This window comes from Cryptomeria japonica, chromosome 4 (genome assembly GCF_030272615.1).
Source record: "Cryptomeria japonica chromosome 4, Sugi_1.0, whole genome shotgun sequence".
Taxonomy (NCBI): Eukaryota; Viridiplantae; Streptophyta; class Pinopsida; order Cupressales; family Cupressaceae; genus Cryptomeria; species Cryptomeria japonica.
Genome location: NC_081408.1, coordinates 215,474,364 through 215,493,030, shown reverse-complemented (window position 1 = coordinate 215,493,030; position 18,667 = coordinate 215,474,364). Strand labels below are relative to the sequence as shown.

Genomic DNA, 18,667 nt, shown 5'->3' with positions numbered 1-18,667 from the left:
TAAAGCCTAACCACCTGAAGGAAGATCCGATTAAGATCATATTGATATCTCCTTGAAAGTTTGTATTTTAAAATGACGAATGGAATCAGATTCGAAGACAGACTTGAAGGTGCCTCAAACTATGATTCATGGAAACTACGAATGATGTTGGTACTAAGGAAGAGTGAGTTAAAAACAATAATAGAGAATCCTTCTAAACCTGTGGGAAAAGAACAATATTAAAGTAATGGAGTTATTAGTAGATGGAGTAAAGAGTCACCTACTACCTATCATTACAAGGTTAGATTCTGCATATGACATGTTCAAAGCCTTGAAAGACATGTTTGAGATTAACAACACGAGCAGAATCCTCGCACTTAAAAATCAACTTTCTAATATTAAAATGAGTAAAGAAGAGACTATCACTTCATATTTTATGAGGATAACAGAATTAAGGAACCAGCTCTCATCAATTGGTCACATTTATGATAATAAGGAGCTAACTATGATAACTCTAAATGGGCTCCCTATCTCATGGGAAAACTTTAGACAAGGAGTTAGTGCTCGATCCAAAGTTCCCAAATTTGATAGACTAAAAGCTGATTGCATTCAAGAAGAGTGTAACCTAATATCAAGAGGAATCATGAAACCTATTGATGAAGATGTTCAAGTTCTAGTCTCTAGTTTGAAAAGGAAAAAGGACAAAAAAACATATGGTAATCGATCATTCAAGAAGCCTAGAAACTCCTCTAAAGTACAATGTTTCATATGTGACGAATATGGCCACATTGCAAGAACTTGTCCTCTCAAACTTAAACTACAAGCTTCCCTTGCTGAAGTCAAAAATTCAGACGTATGTTCAGAAAAATATGTTCTCTAGAAGAAACTCAAGATACCTTGTGATTGAGAGAGAGCTTACTAATAAAGATTGAGCACTTCTGAGGTAAAATTGTAAATATTGATTATTATTATTAATACTAATAATTATTTTATAGGCCTTGTGTAAATCATAAGGAAGTGACGACTTCCAAATGATTTCCACTTGTATTTTTTTGAGGTTATTGGAAGGTGACGATCTTACAATAACTCAAGATTGTGGATAGAATCGCCGACTAAGGCAATCCACACATAAGAGCTTGTGGATAGAATCGCCGACCGAGGCAATCCACGTGAGAGCTCATGGATAGAATCGCCGACCGAGGCAATCCACACAAGAGCTCATGGATAGAATCGCCGACTGAGGCAATCCACGTAAGAGCTTGTGGATAGAATCGCCATCGCCGACTGAGGCAATCCACGTAAGAGCTTGTGGATAGAATCGCCAACTGAGGCAATCCACGTGAGAGCTCATGGATAGAATCGGCGACTGAGGCAATCCACACAAGAGCTTGTGGATAGAATCGCCGACAAAGGCAATCCACACAAGAGCTTATGGATAGAATCGCCGACAGAGGCAATCCACTCAAGAGTTTGTGAATAGAATCGCCGACAGAGGCAATTCACATCTTGAAACTATGGTCCCAAGATAAGCATCATACGATTTATGAATATTGCTCCCAATATCTTTTATCCTCCCTAGCTAAGAGAGAGTGTTGATGATTTATAGCTTCAGTCGGATAAAATTAAATGTTAAATTGGCCTTAAGGCCTTCAAAATTTAAGAATAAGACACAAAGTAGGAACTAAAAAGACATTATCACAGGAATAAAAATCAACAATAAGACATTATCACAGGAATAAAAATCAACAAAGCCAACACGTTGGTATCCCATGCAGCAAACAAATCAATTTTGCATTTAACCCATTCCACAAAAAACAGCTTGGAAGGAGAGTTACATTTGATGTCAAACACTCTTCAATGAATGAAGGATGCAAAACGTGTTGCAAATGTGGCAACAATGGCAAAACATGGGCACCCAAAACGTGGAGCTTACAAAGCAAAAACCGGAGCCAAAAATACCCACATTTATGCACATGTTTGCCAAAACCATTGAATCCCAAAAAAGTGGCACCAACCATCGATTTCCAACAGCATAGGAAGAATGTGGGATGGATTCAAGGGAATAATGCCACAAAAATCAGATTTGTGAGAGTAAGAATGCAGATCAGGTTTTTCCTCTCCAGCTACAAGCAAATGTGCCCTCCAAAGATGCAATCGGGTTTTTAAAACCCCTTTACAAGTTTTAAATTGCATTACTTTTTCCTTCACTTGAGCAAATTCTGGTTTGAAAGGAAGAAAAGCAAAAAGAAATAACAAAACAACTTGTAATAGGGAAATAAAATCCCTCTTACAACTTTTAAAAACATAAAGACTTATAATAGGGAAATAAAATCCCCATTACAAGTTTAAAAGGAATAAAAACATAAAAACTTGTAATAGGGAAATAAAATTCCCATTACAAGTAAGACAAAACACTTGAAAAACTTAAAAGACTTGTAATAGGGAAATAAAATCCCTATTAAAACTTAAAAGCACAAAGTAGGAACTTTTATGAGAACTTACAAGTTCTCATTAAACTTGTATTTTTAATTTCACTTGTAATTTGTCTAAAACGTTCCTACAAACAACTTAAAAGACAAAAAGGGGAAAGGGGAAATAAAAAGCAAGTTACAAGTTACAAGACCGAAATAAAGTGCACTTGTAATTGCTAGTAAAAACCCCTACAACACTAAAACATAAAGGAAACTCTAAATTTGTAAAGGAAAGAAAATTTTCCACTTGCAGTCCAAAGAATAAAACTCGATTTTGAAGGAAAAGCATAGCAAATGAACTCGAAACGTGATGAAATTTGAAAGGTGAATCAAGGATGGACCGAAGATCAGTCCAATTCAACAAGAAGTGAAAATTTTACCTCAAAAAGTGTGCCTTAGGAGTAAAATCTTCAACCTGCAGTGACTCCTCTGAAACTCTTCAACTTACCAAAACTTGGACAATGATGGTAAAGACACCCCTTGATGATTTCGCGCTAATAAATGTGAGTTTTACACCTCGTAAAATGTGCCTTGGAGACAAAAATGACACATTTTGAGCAAAAATTTGGACGTGTTATCACTTATTTGAAAATCCAAAAATGAGGACAACACTTTTGTCATTTACTTGTCTAATGACTGGTACAATCTCCACACTCAAGCTCCCTCCACTTGACATACTAGAACAACACTTTGGGCATAACAACTCAAGCTTGGTATTTGATAACAGGTCAACACCCCTCATCTAAACCTATTCAAACTTCACATAGCATTACACAACTTGGTGGTGAAAACTTTTCTTTGGCAAGGAGATTATTGATGTAAATCCTAATCTCTAAGTTGGAGCTCGAGGAGAATTTTTCAAAAAGGAGAAAATATTGTAAGGGAGATATCATTTTTCAAAAACATGTGCAAAGAGCAACTAATGATTGTACAATCACCATTTTTTATTTTTTTTCGCATACAATTCATTATCATTGGAAATCAACATCCCAAGAGATTTGATGATGTGAATCTCAATAGTCAAAGATGGAGACAAAGACTGGTCAAGACCAACCATCAATGCAGCTCAAGAATAAGTTCCTTCTCCTATGTCCACAATGAAGGGGTGAAGTTACAAATTAGTGCACAACATAGTTTAACATTTGTCTATAATAATAAATAATTGATATTAACATTAATATTAATTTATTAAATAGAAGCTAGTAATTAATAATATTAGTTAAGTTTGGTTGTTTGGGTAGTGTTGGTGTGTTTTTTATGACAGTGTCGAACACATAATAAAGTTGTCTAACGGTCATTTTACTCTCTCTTGATCAAAGTACGATTGTATGCTAAGATTGCAAGAAGTTCAAACAATCGACTCCAAGGATTCTTTATGCTATAGACCTGACTCAGTTGGCTTGGTGTGATACGCCGGTAATCCAAGGGGACTTACGTTTGAATCATTCTTTCACTTCTTTGTTGTGGCTGGAATTTCATCATCAAATATGGCAATTTTGTGATGCTTCCGATTCAAATGAACTGAATTGGAATCAACTAAAATTGAAGGGAAAAAGGTTTAGAAGATCTAAATCTACTCCTAAGGGCAGTGATATCAATGGATAGTTCTCTAGTGGACAATTTCCAAATAAACCAAGCTCTACTTCACCAAGATTAACTACAACTCTGCAGGAACCGATGCAATCTTCTGAGGATGTTTAAGGATTTTCACATGTTGCAATCCAAACGACTATTCACAATCGAACTTAGCATAAATTTAGGGGTTCAGACTAACTTTACACTACATCTTATAATCAACAAGATGCAAAATGTATGAACCATGGAAATTCATCAAACACCATTACATTCTTCATTCAAACCAAAGCACTTTATCTAACAACTGAGAAAACAAAATTCTACTCTAAGTGAGGAAGGTGAAACCATGCAAGTTTTGAAAAAATAAATAAAGTGGACACCATCAAAGAACAATGTTTCACTATTATTATCTCAAAAACTCATCGCAACAATTTCATACAAAACTTCCTCCCCTTACAAATGAAGGGGTCACCCCCTTATATAGGCCTCAAGCCTTGAGGACATGCAAACCCTAATTGGGGTTTCCCCTAGAAGATTCTCCACTCATGCTGCAACAAGGTGGCAATCAACAATTAATGACCCATCATGCCCATATACAATTAATTTTACATGCCCAAAATGATGTACATTTATGCATTAAATGCACCACTTACTTCAAGTTCGTTGTTGTCCTCATTTTTTAATTTTCGAAAACATGACAATCCCTACAAATTTTTGCTTAAAATGTGTCGTTTTTGTCTCCAAGGCACATTTTACAAGGTGAAATCATCAAGGGGTGTCTTTGCCATCGTTGTCTAGGTTTTGGTGAGTTTTGGCCTTCATTTTCCTAGCTTTCTGTTCAATTTCGGGTTTCAGAGCAATCACTACAAGTTGAAGATTTTAGTACTAAATTTGCATTTTTAAGGCTCTAAGGCACACTTTTTGAGGCAAACTACTTGCTTCTCTCATAACTGAACTGATCTTCAGTTCACCCTTGATCCACGTTTCAAATTTTATCGCATTCTAAGTTCGTTTGCTTGGTCTTTCCTCCAAAATCAGGTTTTGATCTCTAAACTACAAGTGGGAAATTTTCCTTCTTTTGCAAGTAAAAGAGACTTTTGCTTTTAAAGTAATAGGAACTTATTCAAACAGTTACAAGTGAAATCTTATAAAGATGTGTAGCTTGTAACTTGTTATATCTTTTCCATTCCTATTATTTGTCTTTAAAGTCACTTTGTAGGGACTTTTTGATCATATCGCAAGTGAATTTAAAATTACAAGTTTATAAGAACTTATAATTCCCCTTTAAAGTTCCTACTCTTTCCTTTATTTTTCTTTGTTTTGTAAGTTTTAAAACTTGTAATTGGGTTTCTGAAACCCGATTACAAGTCTTTTGGTGAGTTTTATGTATTTTTCTTAAAAGTAACTTGTAAAGTGATTTTAAAGACCCTATTACAAGTTATTTGTAAAAACTAACTTGTAATGGGTCATGAAAAAACCGATTTGATTCAAGTAAAGAATTACAAGTCATTTTAAACTTCTAAAAAGTATTTCCAAACCCGAAATCAGTTTTGCAACTGATTTTTACTTGTTCTTGCTCATATGTACCCTGATCGGAGAGATTTTTAACATGAAGAACACTTGGCAGATCTGCAACTTCAATGAATCCTTGTTTCTTGCCCTACTCATGCCACATTTTTGCACATTTTTAATTGGTTTTCTCCTCTTCTTTCATGGCCACGTGTGTAGAGGAGGTGTTTTGATCTGTGTTTTCATCTTCTCTTCACGTTTTAAGGAAGAGCTGAGTCTTTGTTGCTAAGTCAAATCATCTGGGGCAGATTTGCTAAGACATGGTACAGATTTTTGTTTCTTTGTTACTATTTATTGATGCATTTCTTTCTTTGCCCAAATGGTTAGGGTTTGCTGAAAACGTTTTCTATCTAAAGAAACTTTTGTATCTTTCCTCCATGGTCGGATCTCCACAATGCGGTTGCAAGTTTCTTTTATTCCAAGTGTCAAAGTTCTTCATCTGCATTGTTTCACCCCCATTATGGATGATTTGCAAAGTTTTTCCCATTTGCATTACAAGTTGAATTTGCCTTTCATACCAATCATGGCCATAACTGTTAGAGATGCTATGTGCATTCCCAATAAGACAAGCTTGTGTTCTTCCTTTCAAGTAATGTATTTTACCTGTAATCGGGATTTTGAAACCCGATTACAAATAGTGATATTTAACCAGTCTATGCTTTTCCCATCAAGAAAATGCTTGCTTTCAGGTTTGTATGGTCTTTCACCATGTCAAAGTTAGACTCATGTGAATACTTGCACTTGCAGTCAGCCTTCCAAAACCCGAAATTGATCCAAAATGCACTCAAAAACACTTGAAAATGAGTCTCTGGGAACCACTTACAAGTGTAAACTTGTATTTTCCCATTACACATATGAAGTTGTGTGTTCATTCTCCGCAATTGCAAGTTAATGCTCTTGTTTTTCCACACATGTAATGCAGTCCTCAAAACCCGAAATTCACTTGTGAGCCCATTTTCGCAGCAATTTATCCCTTCCCGTGTTAGACTTGTTTGCACACACAGCCTACCAAATCAATAAATTAAGGCATGGGCCTTATTTTGCAAGCAGATTCCAAGACTGGAGAATAATACAAAGAAAGAACAACAATATGAAGGAGTCATACAAGGAGATGGATAAGTGATATGAATGATTGAGAGCATAGAATGCTTTCAAGACAGAGATAGGCATCTTACTTCAGCCTTGCAAAGAACTTCCCTCCTAAAAATCCAGAACTACCCCAAGCAAGAAGATAAGATTGAAGTTTGTTGGCCAAGGACAACAAAGATCATTAAGGATGCAAATTCCCATCCCAGTTCGAGATGTCTTCACTAATCTTGAATACTTCCAAGTTCTAAAATCTTGAAGCAACATGAAGATCATCACAGACAAAGGATGATGTAGTTAGAGTCGTGTCTACGGACACATAGAATAGTTTCAATTATGCATTTGTAATTATCGTTTTGACAAGTTACATGTAACAACAAATTTTGTAATTGCAAGTGTCACTTTCACTTGCATTTTTGTAAACTGTAATTACATGTAAAGCAACTACAAGTTGAGTTAGATTAGGACTGTAGTTGGAATAAGTCATGGTGGTTGAGAGAATTTCTCAAGTTAGTTGGGATCCTCCCACCTTTTTCTCAAAGCTCCTCTCCTATAAATACTCAAAGGTGCTCTATGTAATAGATATGTTTTGGCAATGCAACAAGACTCCGCCAATTTGTATGTACACTCGAAGACTGTGAGCTTAGTTGTAAATCAGATTGCAGTCAATTAAAAGAGGCATATTGCTTTCAAACTTTGTGTTGATTCAAGGTGTTATACAAGAGGGATTCGAGCTCAATCTTGCAAACTTTGAGCTGCTTATTGCATTTGGAGTTTTAGATTGTTTTTATGATTTGATATTGCAGACTTTGAGTTGCTTGTCACGTTTGAAGCTAGTGTAGAAAGCTAAAGTAAGGAGATAACTTGTAGACTTTGTGTTGCTTTTATTTTCAAGACTTGTGCATGTAAGGTGAAGTGCATCATATAGACAGACTTCGAGCTATTGTGTGTTGTACACTGTTATTTTTTAAGGAGGTTGATAGGACAATAAAAGTGTTGAAGACTTTGTGCTTTCATTTTTGTTTTCCCATCTCGAGGAAGTGACGGAGGTCTTTGTGCTTTCATGGAAACTTTGCTTCCCTTTATGTTCCAAAAACCCTACAAAAAGTCTCATTTATGTATTTACCTTTGTTGCTATAACATCTTTTCTGAAATAAGAGAAAAGAATATAGTTTTTTCTGAAAAAAGAGAAGAGGACGTTGTCCCACCTAAATTCAATTAGTGTTTAGTAAGTAATAGTAGGAAAGGGGGAGCCTTCCCTTAAATTAGGAGAATTTTATACTCACACTGTGGCTGAAACCACAATTTTGTGCATCTTTCCTGGTGTACAACATTTTCAACCAACATTCGCCCAACATACAATGAATATTCCCCATAAAGAAATCGTTCATGCTGACATAAATGCCCGTTATTCTCCCATGCGACAGCAACATGCAAAAGGAATCTGCCATAGTATCATCAATGTGGTGTCTGCATGCAAAAGATGCTTCATTATTCAACATGCATTGACCAGCTACCACTTAGCAAGACACCCCTGGAGAGAGAATACTTGATCCAGGAAGAATTTTCTTGAAGTTTTGTATTTTCCTTGTCTTGTAGAAGATTTTCCATCAATTTTCACCATCTCCTATTTTTAAGGAACTTTCCAAAAATAGAGTTCCAGGGTTCCAAGAGAGAGAAAATTCTCTGCAAGATCCAAATCCATCAACATTTTGAAATTTGGATGACTTTTGATGCTTGAAAAATGGATTTTTTTTTTTAAACTTCCGAGGGGAATTCATCCTTGACTTCCATTTTCCTTGCTTTAGAAAAATTTGCATTCCAATCTTGGATGTGGATTCCACAATGTGAAGGAAATTTCACTCTTTCATGTTTTTCCTTGATACACTCCTTTGGTGCCTTCGATCTTGCATGGGTGCTGATTCACCCCTATGGAGGAATTCTCAATTTTCTAGTTCTCCATCACTCTTTGATTTTGGCCCCCTACCTGGTTCTTAGGAGCTATTTCTACTTGGTTAAGGAATTTGGCATTTTAAACTTTTTTCATGTTCACCCTACTTTGACACCCTCTCCTTGACCTCAATGCCAAATTGCCATATAGGAGGAATTTCTACAATTTTTCATTTTCCATGCTTAGACATTTTGGCACTCCTCTTTGTGCATGGGCGCCATTTCCTTGGCTTGGAAGAATTTCAACTTTTCCTTGAGGACCTCTTTTTGGCGCTCCTCTCTTCACTTGGCCACCATTTCACCCATGCCAAGGAATTTTACAATTTGTTTACTTTCCATGCCCACTTTGATTTGGCACTATCCACCTGACTGGGGCGCCAATTTCACTATGTGGTGGGATTTTGCATTTCTTATTTTCCTTAGCCACCCCATTTTGGCGCCAAACCCCTAACTTGGGTGCCAAAATCACAATGTAGTGGAATTTTGCTTTTTGATAATTTTCCATGCTATCTCCATTTTAGCGCCCATTCTTCCACTTGGGCACCAAAACACTATAGAGGTGGAATTTTCAACTTTTTCACCTTTCCTTGGCATCATGGTTCTAGCACCCTTTTGCCATCTTGGGCGCTAAATTGGTCTAGTGGAGGAAATCTTCATTTCATTGCTTTTCCATGATGCCCTAAATTTGGTGCTCAACCTCTGACTTGGGCGCCATGTCCCTTTGATGAAGGAATTTGACTCGTTCCTCTCCAGACTTAGTCAGTTTCGAACCTTTTCCACAATCAGGATGTCGTCTTGAGGAATTGAAGTGATTTTCCAGCTGGACTTTGAGGATTTTCATGTTTTTTGTTTCTGGAATGGATGTCTACACTTAGCCATTTTTTTATGATTTAGGAATGCTCAATCTCCAGTGTCTGCCTGTGAAGAACCTACCACAAATAGACTTTCCAAAAATAGAAAGTGTTTAAAAATGTCAAAGTTACGGCAAAACAAGACACAAAGACACTAAAAATAGAAATTACTAAAAATAGTGAGTTTGATTTTTGGGAAAATTAGACCAACCCGAGAGGCAGTGAATCCCTAAAAAATAGGAACTTTCTAAAAATAGAAGGTTGCTCAAAATTCACTCAAATTTCACGTGGAGGATTAGGGTCTTGATTCCAATGCAACGCTTAGTTTTTGCAAAACCCCAAAGGAAAGGCCTCAAATTCAAGCCTAAAGGTGAAAACCCGAAATCAGACAAAACAAGCTCCAGACTTAGCCAAAATTGCTCAAACGAACTACAACTTGGTCAAACCGACCCCCAAACAATTGCAAACTGAGAAGATTGATGAGACTACCACGAAAAGACCCAAACACCAAAACCAAACGACTGAGAGGGCCTAAAAAGTAGGGGGTCCCCATTTGGAATGGGGCGATGTGTGAAAATGTCACAACAAGTAGATAAGTTGAAAAGCTTTAAAAGCCATATTATATTATATCATTATGTCATCGCCCTAATCATGTCACAATGAATTTAGTCAAAAAAAAAATAATTATATTATATCATTATGTCATCCCCCTAATCATGTCACAATGAATTTAATCAAATAAAAAATAATGATAATATTCATTAACATGTTTATAAAATCAGAAATAAATTCAGTAATAAATAAGATTCAAGAACATATATAACTATATTATCATTGCTCAGAAAATCGTCTTATTCATAAGACATCACAATTTTCTATAATTTTAGATCCAAGAAATTAACGTACCAAGCAAGTAATTATGCTATCTAAGTCTTCAAATATGTAAGTTGTGCCCCAACCATAAGGATATTAAAATAATATTGTAATATTGATATAATGGTCATCTTAGTCAATTAGTATTTAGAAACTTTCATTTATGTCTTTCATCTTTGGTTAGTTTTATGAAGTTTCCTTTCTGTATTTTGTGTTTTTATTCTCGATAGTTTCTGTTATGGAAAGATCCTCTTGTATTCTCTATATAAAGAGCCTTCATCTCCTTTGTAATTAACATATAATGAATTATCATTTCATGATATCAAAGAAAAGGTTGCTATAAGTTTTTTTGGCAAATTTTAACAAGAATAGTGGCTCGTATTCTCTATATAAGGAGCCTGGCTCCTTTGTAATTACTATATAACAAATTAACATTTCATGATATAGCAAAGGTTGCTCTAAGTTTTTTGGCAAATTTTAATAAAAAAAATTGTGACTTCTACCTAGAATTTTTTGCAAAAAAAATTTGAATCGTTTTATAATAGAAAAACGTGGTTTGCTATTGAAAATCAAGAAGAGTTTTCTGATTTTTTTCCACAAAAAATCATGAAGAGTGTTGGATGAATTTTTCCATAAAAATCAGGAAGGGTTTTCTGATTTTTTTCCACAAAAAATCATGAAAAGGTTTTATATGATTTTTTCTATAAAAATTAGGGAGGGTTTTGTATGATTTTTTCCTAAAAATCATGGTCATGGGGTTTCACCATTTTTTCCACAAAACAAAGGTCTTTGCCGATTTTTTCACAAAATCATGTGTAATTTCAGCATTGAATTGAGAGTTTCACGTTTTTTCCACAAAATTGTGGTTTCTTGCAGCTTGTTTTTTGGTTGCACCAAAAGTTTCTAGGGCGAACAGTGTTATTCTTCAAAAGTTTTTACAGTGTTTTTATAAAATCGTGGATGTTGTTACCCAACATCATGTTGGAAGGATTGTGGTAAACTTGGTCATATCCAAAAGTTCTACAGAACCAGGGAGGGTCTTGGAAATCTCATGTCGTAGAGTATTCTAAGAATAAGGGGGCAACCTTCATTGTATCCATGGCCAAATAACTTGCAAATTATGTTGAGTCTTTTGTGGGGTAGTTAGTAGATCCAGCAAAGGTTTCCAGCAAAAAATCATTTTTTGGGGACGGCAAGGGGGCATTTCCTATCATCCCCCCATCCCTAGGTCGTCCTCTTTTCCAAAACAGCTGCAAATCTAGAGGAAACATGTCCCCGAGCTACACTAAACATATCACAAAATGACAATTTTTTTGCTACATGTTTTAGCAATGTTTTTTTTGTGCTTTGCTTATGGTTTGCAATCAAAGGGTCCATTATAAATGTTTATAACAGTGAGAAGAGACTCAGACTCGGCTTGGACTCAGCAAGCTGATTTTTGACTTGGCAAAGACTCGGTAAATCAAAAAACCCAAAAAAATCAGAGAATTTTAAGGATTTAAAGCTTGTTTCATGCATCCATTAATAAATAAACCTTAATGACACAATAACCTCATCAAATAGAAGCTATTTTGATCACATGCGCAAGTATACATGGATCATATAAGTATAAATGGATATTTTAGCTAAAAGAAATAACACATTTAGATATCTGAATATTTTCAAATGTACACAAAAGTCATAGCATATGAAATACATTGTATCAACAGAAGTATCAAAACTAAAAATATAAGTCTATGGCTCAGAGGCATCTGCATTACTCATCCAAACATCACGGCAAGTCATGCATTGGCATCTAAGATAGGTCCTGGATGATGATGTAGCCATGATACATTCCCCGGTCTCAATGACTGGTGTGAATATTCAATTGAAGAATCTAATATCAATGTTTTCTTTAAGCCTTCAAGACTGCATGTTTTCTTGTCAAACTCCTTAACAAAGAGAGACAGCTTTATAAAAGATAAATGCTTATGTTCTAGTTTGACCTTAGCTAGGATACTAATAGATGGGATTGTTCTATGAGTTGTCGGTGCAGGGTATAATGATACATTTTTGCATTATGAAAATGAAATTTTTTGCCAACTTTAACTTAACTTGTATTCAGCAATACAATGGTTGTAGCATGCCAGCTTTGCCTATGGCAGTCCTTGTATACTAAACAAGTTGTCCAATGTATGAAACATGATAATCCTTGATTGTGGCCTTGCAACAAGGGATGTGTTTTTTGTAGATTTAATGATTATGATTCATCATTGGCTATTGCTTGCTTAGACTTATAGTTTGATGGGGGTTTGGGGGCAGTAACCCCTTGTAGGGAGGGGTCTGAGGGCAGCACCCACAACAAGGTCAAGAGGCAACGCCCCTCATGGGATCTGAGGGCAGCATTCCTCGTGTTCCCTGTTGCAATACAAGGTGGGGTCAAGGAACGAAGTCCCCGCCACCAAGCCCAAATGAAGACCTAAAAAACCACACAAACCTTCATGGCTCTCACCACTTTCATATTTTTTTTAAATCCTAGATGGGCATTTCATAAACTAAACAAGCATTGAAAGGTTGCAAGCTTTATTTTTAAAAAAGTAATTAAAATGTCGAATGGCCTACAAGACTCGTAAGGTCTAGCAAATCTTCAAGTCTCGCTCAAGTCCCCAAGACTTGTTTGGCCTAGCTCACCTTGAGACGCACCAAGTCTAGGCAAGTCCAAAAAAGTCTTGTAACTATGTTTTATAATGAAGGGATATTAAATATACCTAGGTAAACAATAATATCATATCACATACTTCATCTAACATTCAATGACATTACAAGATAATGTTGGCTAGCAGATATTGAGAAGTAAAATTACTGTTTAGTTGCCTTTCATAGACTACATGAACCTCTTGAGGGAAAATAGAACAGTGTAAATTTCAGCAGCCCCAGCCAATGGTGCTTCTACAAATATCTCAAGGAGTGCCAATGCCATTAGAAGTGCAAGGCAATTCCTCGCCCAACAAAATCAAAGGGTAAAAAGAGATAAATTAAATCTTAGAAATTATGCTATAATAGTTGTGCACTTGGAATAAAATAAGTGTCAAATGCATACATCTATATTTGAGGGAGTCCATCATACAGTCGAATATATTTGGCATAAATAATTGTTCTTCTTATGATGCACAATGGGATCATCTTTTGGATCTAAATTAAGAGATAAAGCCAATGCATCTAAAAACCTATCAACTAACCCCTCGAACAAGACATTAAACAACAAATGTAAATAAAAATAGCATCATTAAGATTATCCATCCATCTCATCATATGAATAAACTAGCCAAGACACAGCAAAAAGTGAGAGGATACCAGCAAGTCAAAGTCTCGCTCTTTGGGTGATTTCTCATCTGTGATAGGAACTCTTTCATAATCAACAAAGTAATCGTGTTGTAGTTCCAAATATACCTGAATAAAGTATTAAAAGAGATCAGTTACAGTCAAACACAACAAATACAAGAAATTCGTGTATACCTCTAAAGGAGTCTGCACGGAACCTCCAGTAATTGGTTCCCATTGGTCCACCATTTGACCATCTGGCAACTCATCCGTAACGAGAATTTTGTTTCCATAACTGTCAAGGAAACAACCAAAGGAAACGCAACCAAAAGTAACTTTCAAAAGAATTTCACATATAAAAAATGTATATAAGAATTGTACAATGACCAGCAATATGATTCAGAAGGGATTCTTTAAGAGTGCACAAGAAAAGGCTATTACCATGTAGCTTCCTGTAATATGTCCTCCTTCAAACGAGCTTCCATTTCTTCAACTCTAGCTCTATCAATTCCCTAATGAAGGGAGAATAGCGAATAATGTCAATCAGAATAAAGCATAAACACATTATTTACATCTTTCGCTTAAAAACACTTAGCTTCTGTCTCTTTGTGCATAACAAATGAGGGAATCCAAAAACTCTTCATACAAGGATATCTCCAGACCAAAAGACAATAATTTGCAATCAAGGAAAATGAAAAAAGAAAAGTTTCAAGAAACTCTAAAATGACAGGTAAGGACCCACTTAGCATCTCAGTTTACTTGTTTATCCTCTATTTCAAAGCAAACAGAAAGAATGAAAGTATGGCAAGATGCTTTTTCACACAGTGGCAATTTCTGCCTCATAGTATTAATAGCATACATGTTCCATTATGTCCTATTCTTCCTATTCTACACACACGTCCTCAGATTTCTTAAACAATAGTCTATACCATTAAAACATTAATTGGTCAAGAGGGTTGCAGTAAAGCATCAGTCATCCTCTTCTTTTCAAAATTATCACAAATAAAATAAGCACCTGAGTTGTTTACTTTTTCAATAATTTACAAAAACTAACAAGCAGCTCTTTATTCAGATAGGTTCAATTAGTAAATCAGCTTTCAATTAGAATTGTTATTTAGAGGGACAAGAAAAAAGGGTTCTAGGGTAAAGTTGGGCTGTTGAAAATCTACCAGAGCTATAAAGTGTGTGCTAAGCAAGTAAGCATAATGACATTACTAAGTTACTTTTGAATAATATAGCATCAAAAAACCCCAACATTTCTACAATCAGTATGCATTTATAGACATGGAACATGCACTGAGGTTATCATAAAATGAAAAGTGTAAGCAGCCATTACATAATTTATTTCTTACAAACTCCCTTTCATATCTTGGTTTAAGAAGATACTAAGAAAATTAGATAGGGATCATTTAATTTTTGCATAGAGCAAATGAGAAAAACGGATTAGATCTAACTACAAATACCACGATCGTTCTATGATAAGTAGCAAAGTGCAAAGGTCAAGTTTCATGAAGAAACTTCAACAGGTAGATGATTTAGAGGAAACACATTCCTGATATGTCATGAATGTTTCATGCATCACAATTAATAATATACATAAAAAAGGATGCAGAATTCAGATTCTTAATTAGTAACAATATGGCAATTCAACAACATGCTCATGCACAAGAGAAAACTCCTCCCTTCTGAGCATGTGGTACGACACTGTTTAAACTGACTCCTCCATCAATTTAGTTATCTAAAGATGTGCAGCAAGAAGTTGATATGATATAATGAAACTTTTCCAGGAAGCTACAACTCATACAGCCCACACCACTGAGCAATCAATTATACCCCCATGACTAAAGTTAGCCCATTTCATGGCTACAAACATCTCATATCATTCTGCAAATGCTACTTTTAGACCTACAAATTTTTCAAGTAGGGCAAAAACTACAAAACAAGCCTTAAATATTCCTCTTAACTGCTTGGAAAATCAAACCTACAAATTTCTTAGATGGAAGCCAGGGCCTCAAACTTACAAATATCCTTGGGATAAGGATGTGATGGCCCCTCCTTAATTTTATAAGGATGGCCTTTTTCCTGCAGTGTGCTGGGTTTTAATTTCCTACTGATCGAATCCAAAGGCTCCATCTTACCAATTCATTGTAATGTTCCTTTTTTGTAAAATGCCCTAGTTTGCCCTAGGTTACAACTCTTACCTCTTAAGGGTGGGTTAGAGAGGGAATTCCATTATCTCTTTAATGGAAAAAACCCTGCAAACAAGTTAGGAAATTCATCTATAACATATAAGTGACTAATGATTACAATAGAAATGAGACTCGGACTCGGCACGGACTCGGCAAGGCTGACCCGACTCGAGACTTGGCAAAACAATCGGCAAAACTCGGCAAGACAAGGCAAAATACCAGTTTCTAGTGAGTTTCACCTAAACCGAGTCCTTGGAGAGTCCCGAATCCCTAAGACTCAGCTAGGGTCACTCGGCTCAGGACTCGGAGAGTCCTAGCGAGTCCTGGAACTATGTAATAAATAAATAATACAAGCATACTAACTATAAAACAAAGAGAGACTAATTATGATCCATAAAGTAAAGAAGCACTAACTATGATGAAACTTAAAGCAATTTGCAACTACAAACAACTATAAATGTAGAGATCAGAATCATAGGTCATAACTAAAGGAATCCCAATCATAGCAAGCTAGGATGGGTAACTTGATAGGGCGTCTTAACAACCATTCTCCCTTAGCCAAACCACAGTTGATAGGGTATACCCTATCAATCATTCTCCCTCAATCAAGCCACACTTGATAGGGTGTCTTATCAACTGTTCTCCCTTAATCAAGCCCCACATGTGAGGATGTCTAAACCGTTCTCCCTCCATCAAACCATACTTGTGAGGGTGTCTTTATCAACCGTTCTCCCTCATACTAGAGAGGGTGTCTTATCAATTGTTCTCCCTTAATCAAGCCCCACTTGTGAGGGTGTCTAAACCGTTCTCCCTCCATCAAACCATACTTGTGAGGGTGTCATTATTAACCGTTCTCCCTCATACTAGAGAGGGTGTCTAAAGTTTAAACCATTCTCCTTCATGTGCTAAAGAAGGTGTCTAAACCATTCTCCCTCATGTGCTAGAGAGGGTGTCTAAACCGTTGTCCCTCATGTTGTAAATCTTCATAACTACAGCTGATTACAATAATCAGACATAATATATATATATATATGAAACATCATATTCCATCATATTAAACATAATAGATCACACAGTATGAGTCAGAAAGAGCAGATTGGAGATAACATACAGTGAACAATCATAACAACAATCTGTGATCAATAATAGTATGCAGAAAATATTATCAGAAAGATGCACAGAGCTTCATACTAGAATATCGTCTTATCTTAACAATAGTTTCAGATTCAATCTCTTTATTATGTTCACCTCTTCCAAGATTGTTTGATGCTTTTCCTTTGGGTGGCTGTTATGCTGTATATAAACCCTCAATTTGCATGGAAAGTTATGTCTTTCCAAACGGTTACTATCCTTGCAAAGGCGGTGACTCCTCATATCATGTCTTTTGCCTTAACTAATTAATCTGCTGCTGATTATTGCACCTAATCAAGGATTATAAATAATACTTGTTAATGTAAACACAATTCTTATCGTTTCCTTAATCCATTTGCTAACATGCTAATGCTTCATTGACATATAATAAGATCTCTTCCTGGTTGGTATCACTACTCTGCAATAATTAAGCGTGCCTTTTTGTATAGTGCTTGTTGTTTTTAGATCATCCTATGCATTGGCCTTACATATGCCTTTGTTTGAGTATGGAGACGGCCTGTAACTTCATAACAGTTCTGATCTGATCTGCTTGATGTTGATGTCACTAATTGCTTTTGATTTCTTTCCTTTATATCTCCCAGTTTGAAGGAGGTGTCACACCTCTTCATCATATATGCCCTTTGGCAAGAGACACGCCCTTTCACCATTAGCACCCTTTGAAAGAGTGCAACTCTTCATTATATCTGCCATTTGAAAGGGAGACAACCTCTCACGATCAGAACTGCACTTCTTATTTAAATCAGGTCTGCATTTCTGATTCACAAATTATCCCCTCTCAAATGAGGTTCTCTTCTCCCTGTTATATCCCATGTTTTAGGGAGTCACAACTTTTCATTCCATGTCTTTTGACCATTCATTATCTTAATTGAATTTTAATTATATTTAATTGTATTCTTTTATATTTAAATTTAAATTTTATTTTGTTTCTATTCTTTTGAATTTTATTTTTTTAATATTATTAATGACCATTAAATTCTATTTCAAAGTGGAGACATTGCATTCATTAAGATGTTTTATAAAAGAAAAAACAATTTAAACAAAACTGTGGGTAATCATGGATCCAAGGGTCTAAGAGGCAGCATCTGTTTTTGGAAGAAAAGACAAAAAGTTAATTACAGTTAATTGTTGCTAAAAGACAGAGGGTGAGTAGCATCTTTTGGAAGAAAGGGGTATAAAAGAAGTCAAGAAAGTAGGATGGAGGGGCATCGTAGAAGACATTTTTATATGATTCTATCTATTGTGGACAAGATTTGTGCTCTAACAGCCTGAAGACAGAACCCCTCCAGACCTGAACATTAAAGGACGAAAACTCTTTTCTTTCCTTGCAGAGTTGGTCGACGGAAACCCCCAACTCAAGTAGATCTCAATTTGTTTTCTAAAAGCATTCCACTGTGTTAAATTGCTGCAACCTTCAAGTAATTCAATAATTCTATAAAAACAAATATTGGACATAAATATAAGCTGATTTCTAAGTGTTCAAAATAATAAAAAATTTATTAACAGTAACCATTAAGTTGGTAATAAAATCAGAAATTTCTTATTGATATTTGACTATGCAAGTTTTACCAGGAGTTAAATCTTATTATATTTAAGAAAAATAGGGATAAAATGAAAAAGGGACAAAACAAAGGATGTATTGTCCCGTTACTCTAATCAGCTTCACTCAAATCAT

The 18,667-nt window shown here is 35.6% G+C and overlaps 1 protein-coding gene across 2 annotated transcripts in view; it reads right to left on the bottom strand.

The window, feature by feature from the left end:
* Positions 1-18,667, bottom strand: part of LOC131040594 (uncharacterized) — a 129,834-nt gene that overhangs the window by 90,409 nt on the left and 20,758 nt on the right. For both annotated transcript variants that reach the window (XM_057973546.2, XM_057973547.2), the window contains exons 4-6: positions 14,096-14,166; positions 13,850-13,949; positions 13,688-13,783 (exon numbers count right to left, since the gene is read on the bottom strand). In XM_057973546.2, coding sequence (XP_057829529.2) covers positions 13,688-13,783; positions 13,850-13,949; positions 14,096-14,166 — 267 coding nt within the window. The remainder of the gene's footprint in view (positions 1-13,687; positions 13,784-13,849; positions 13,950-14,095; positions 14,167-18,667) is intronic.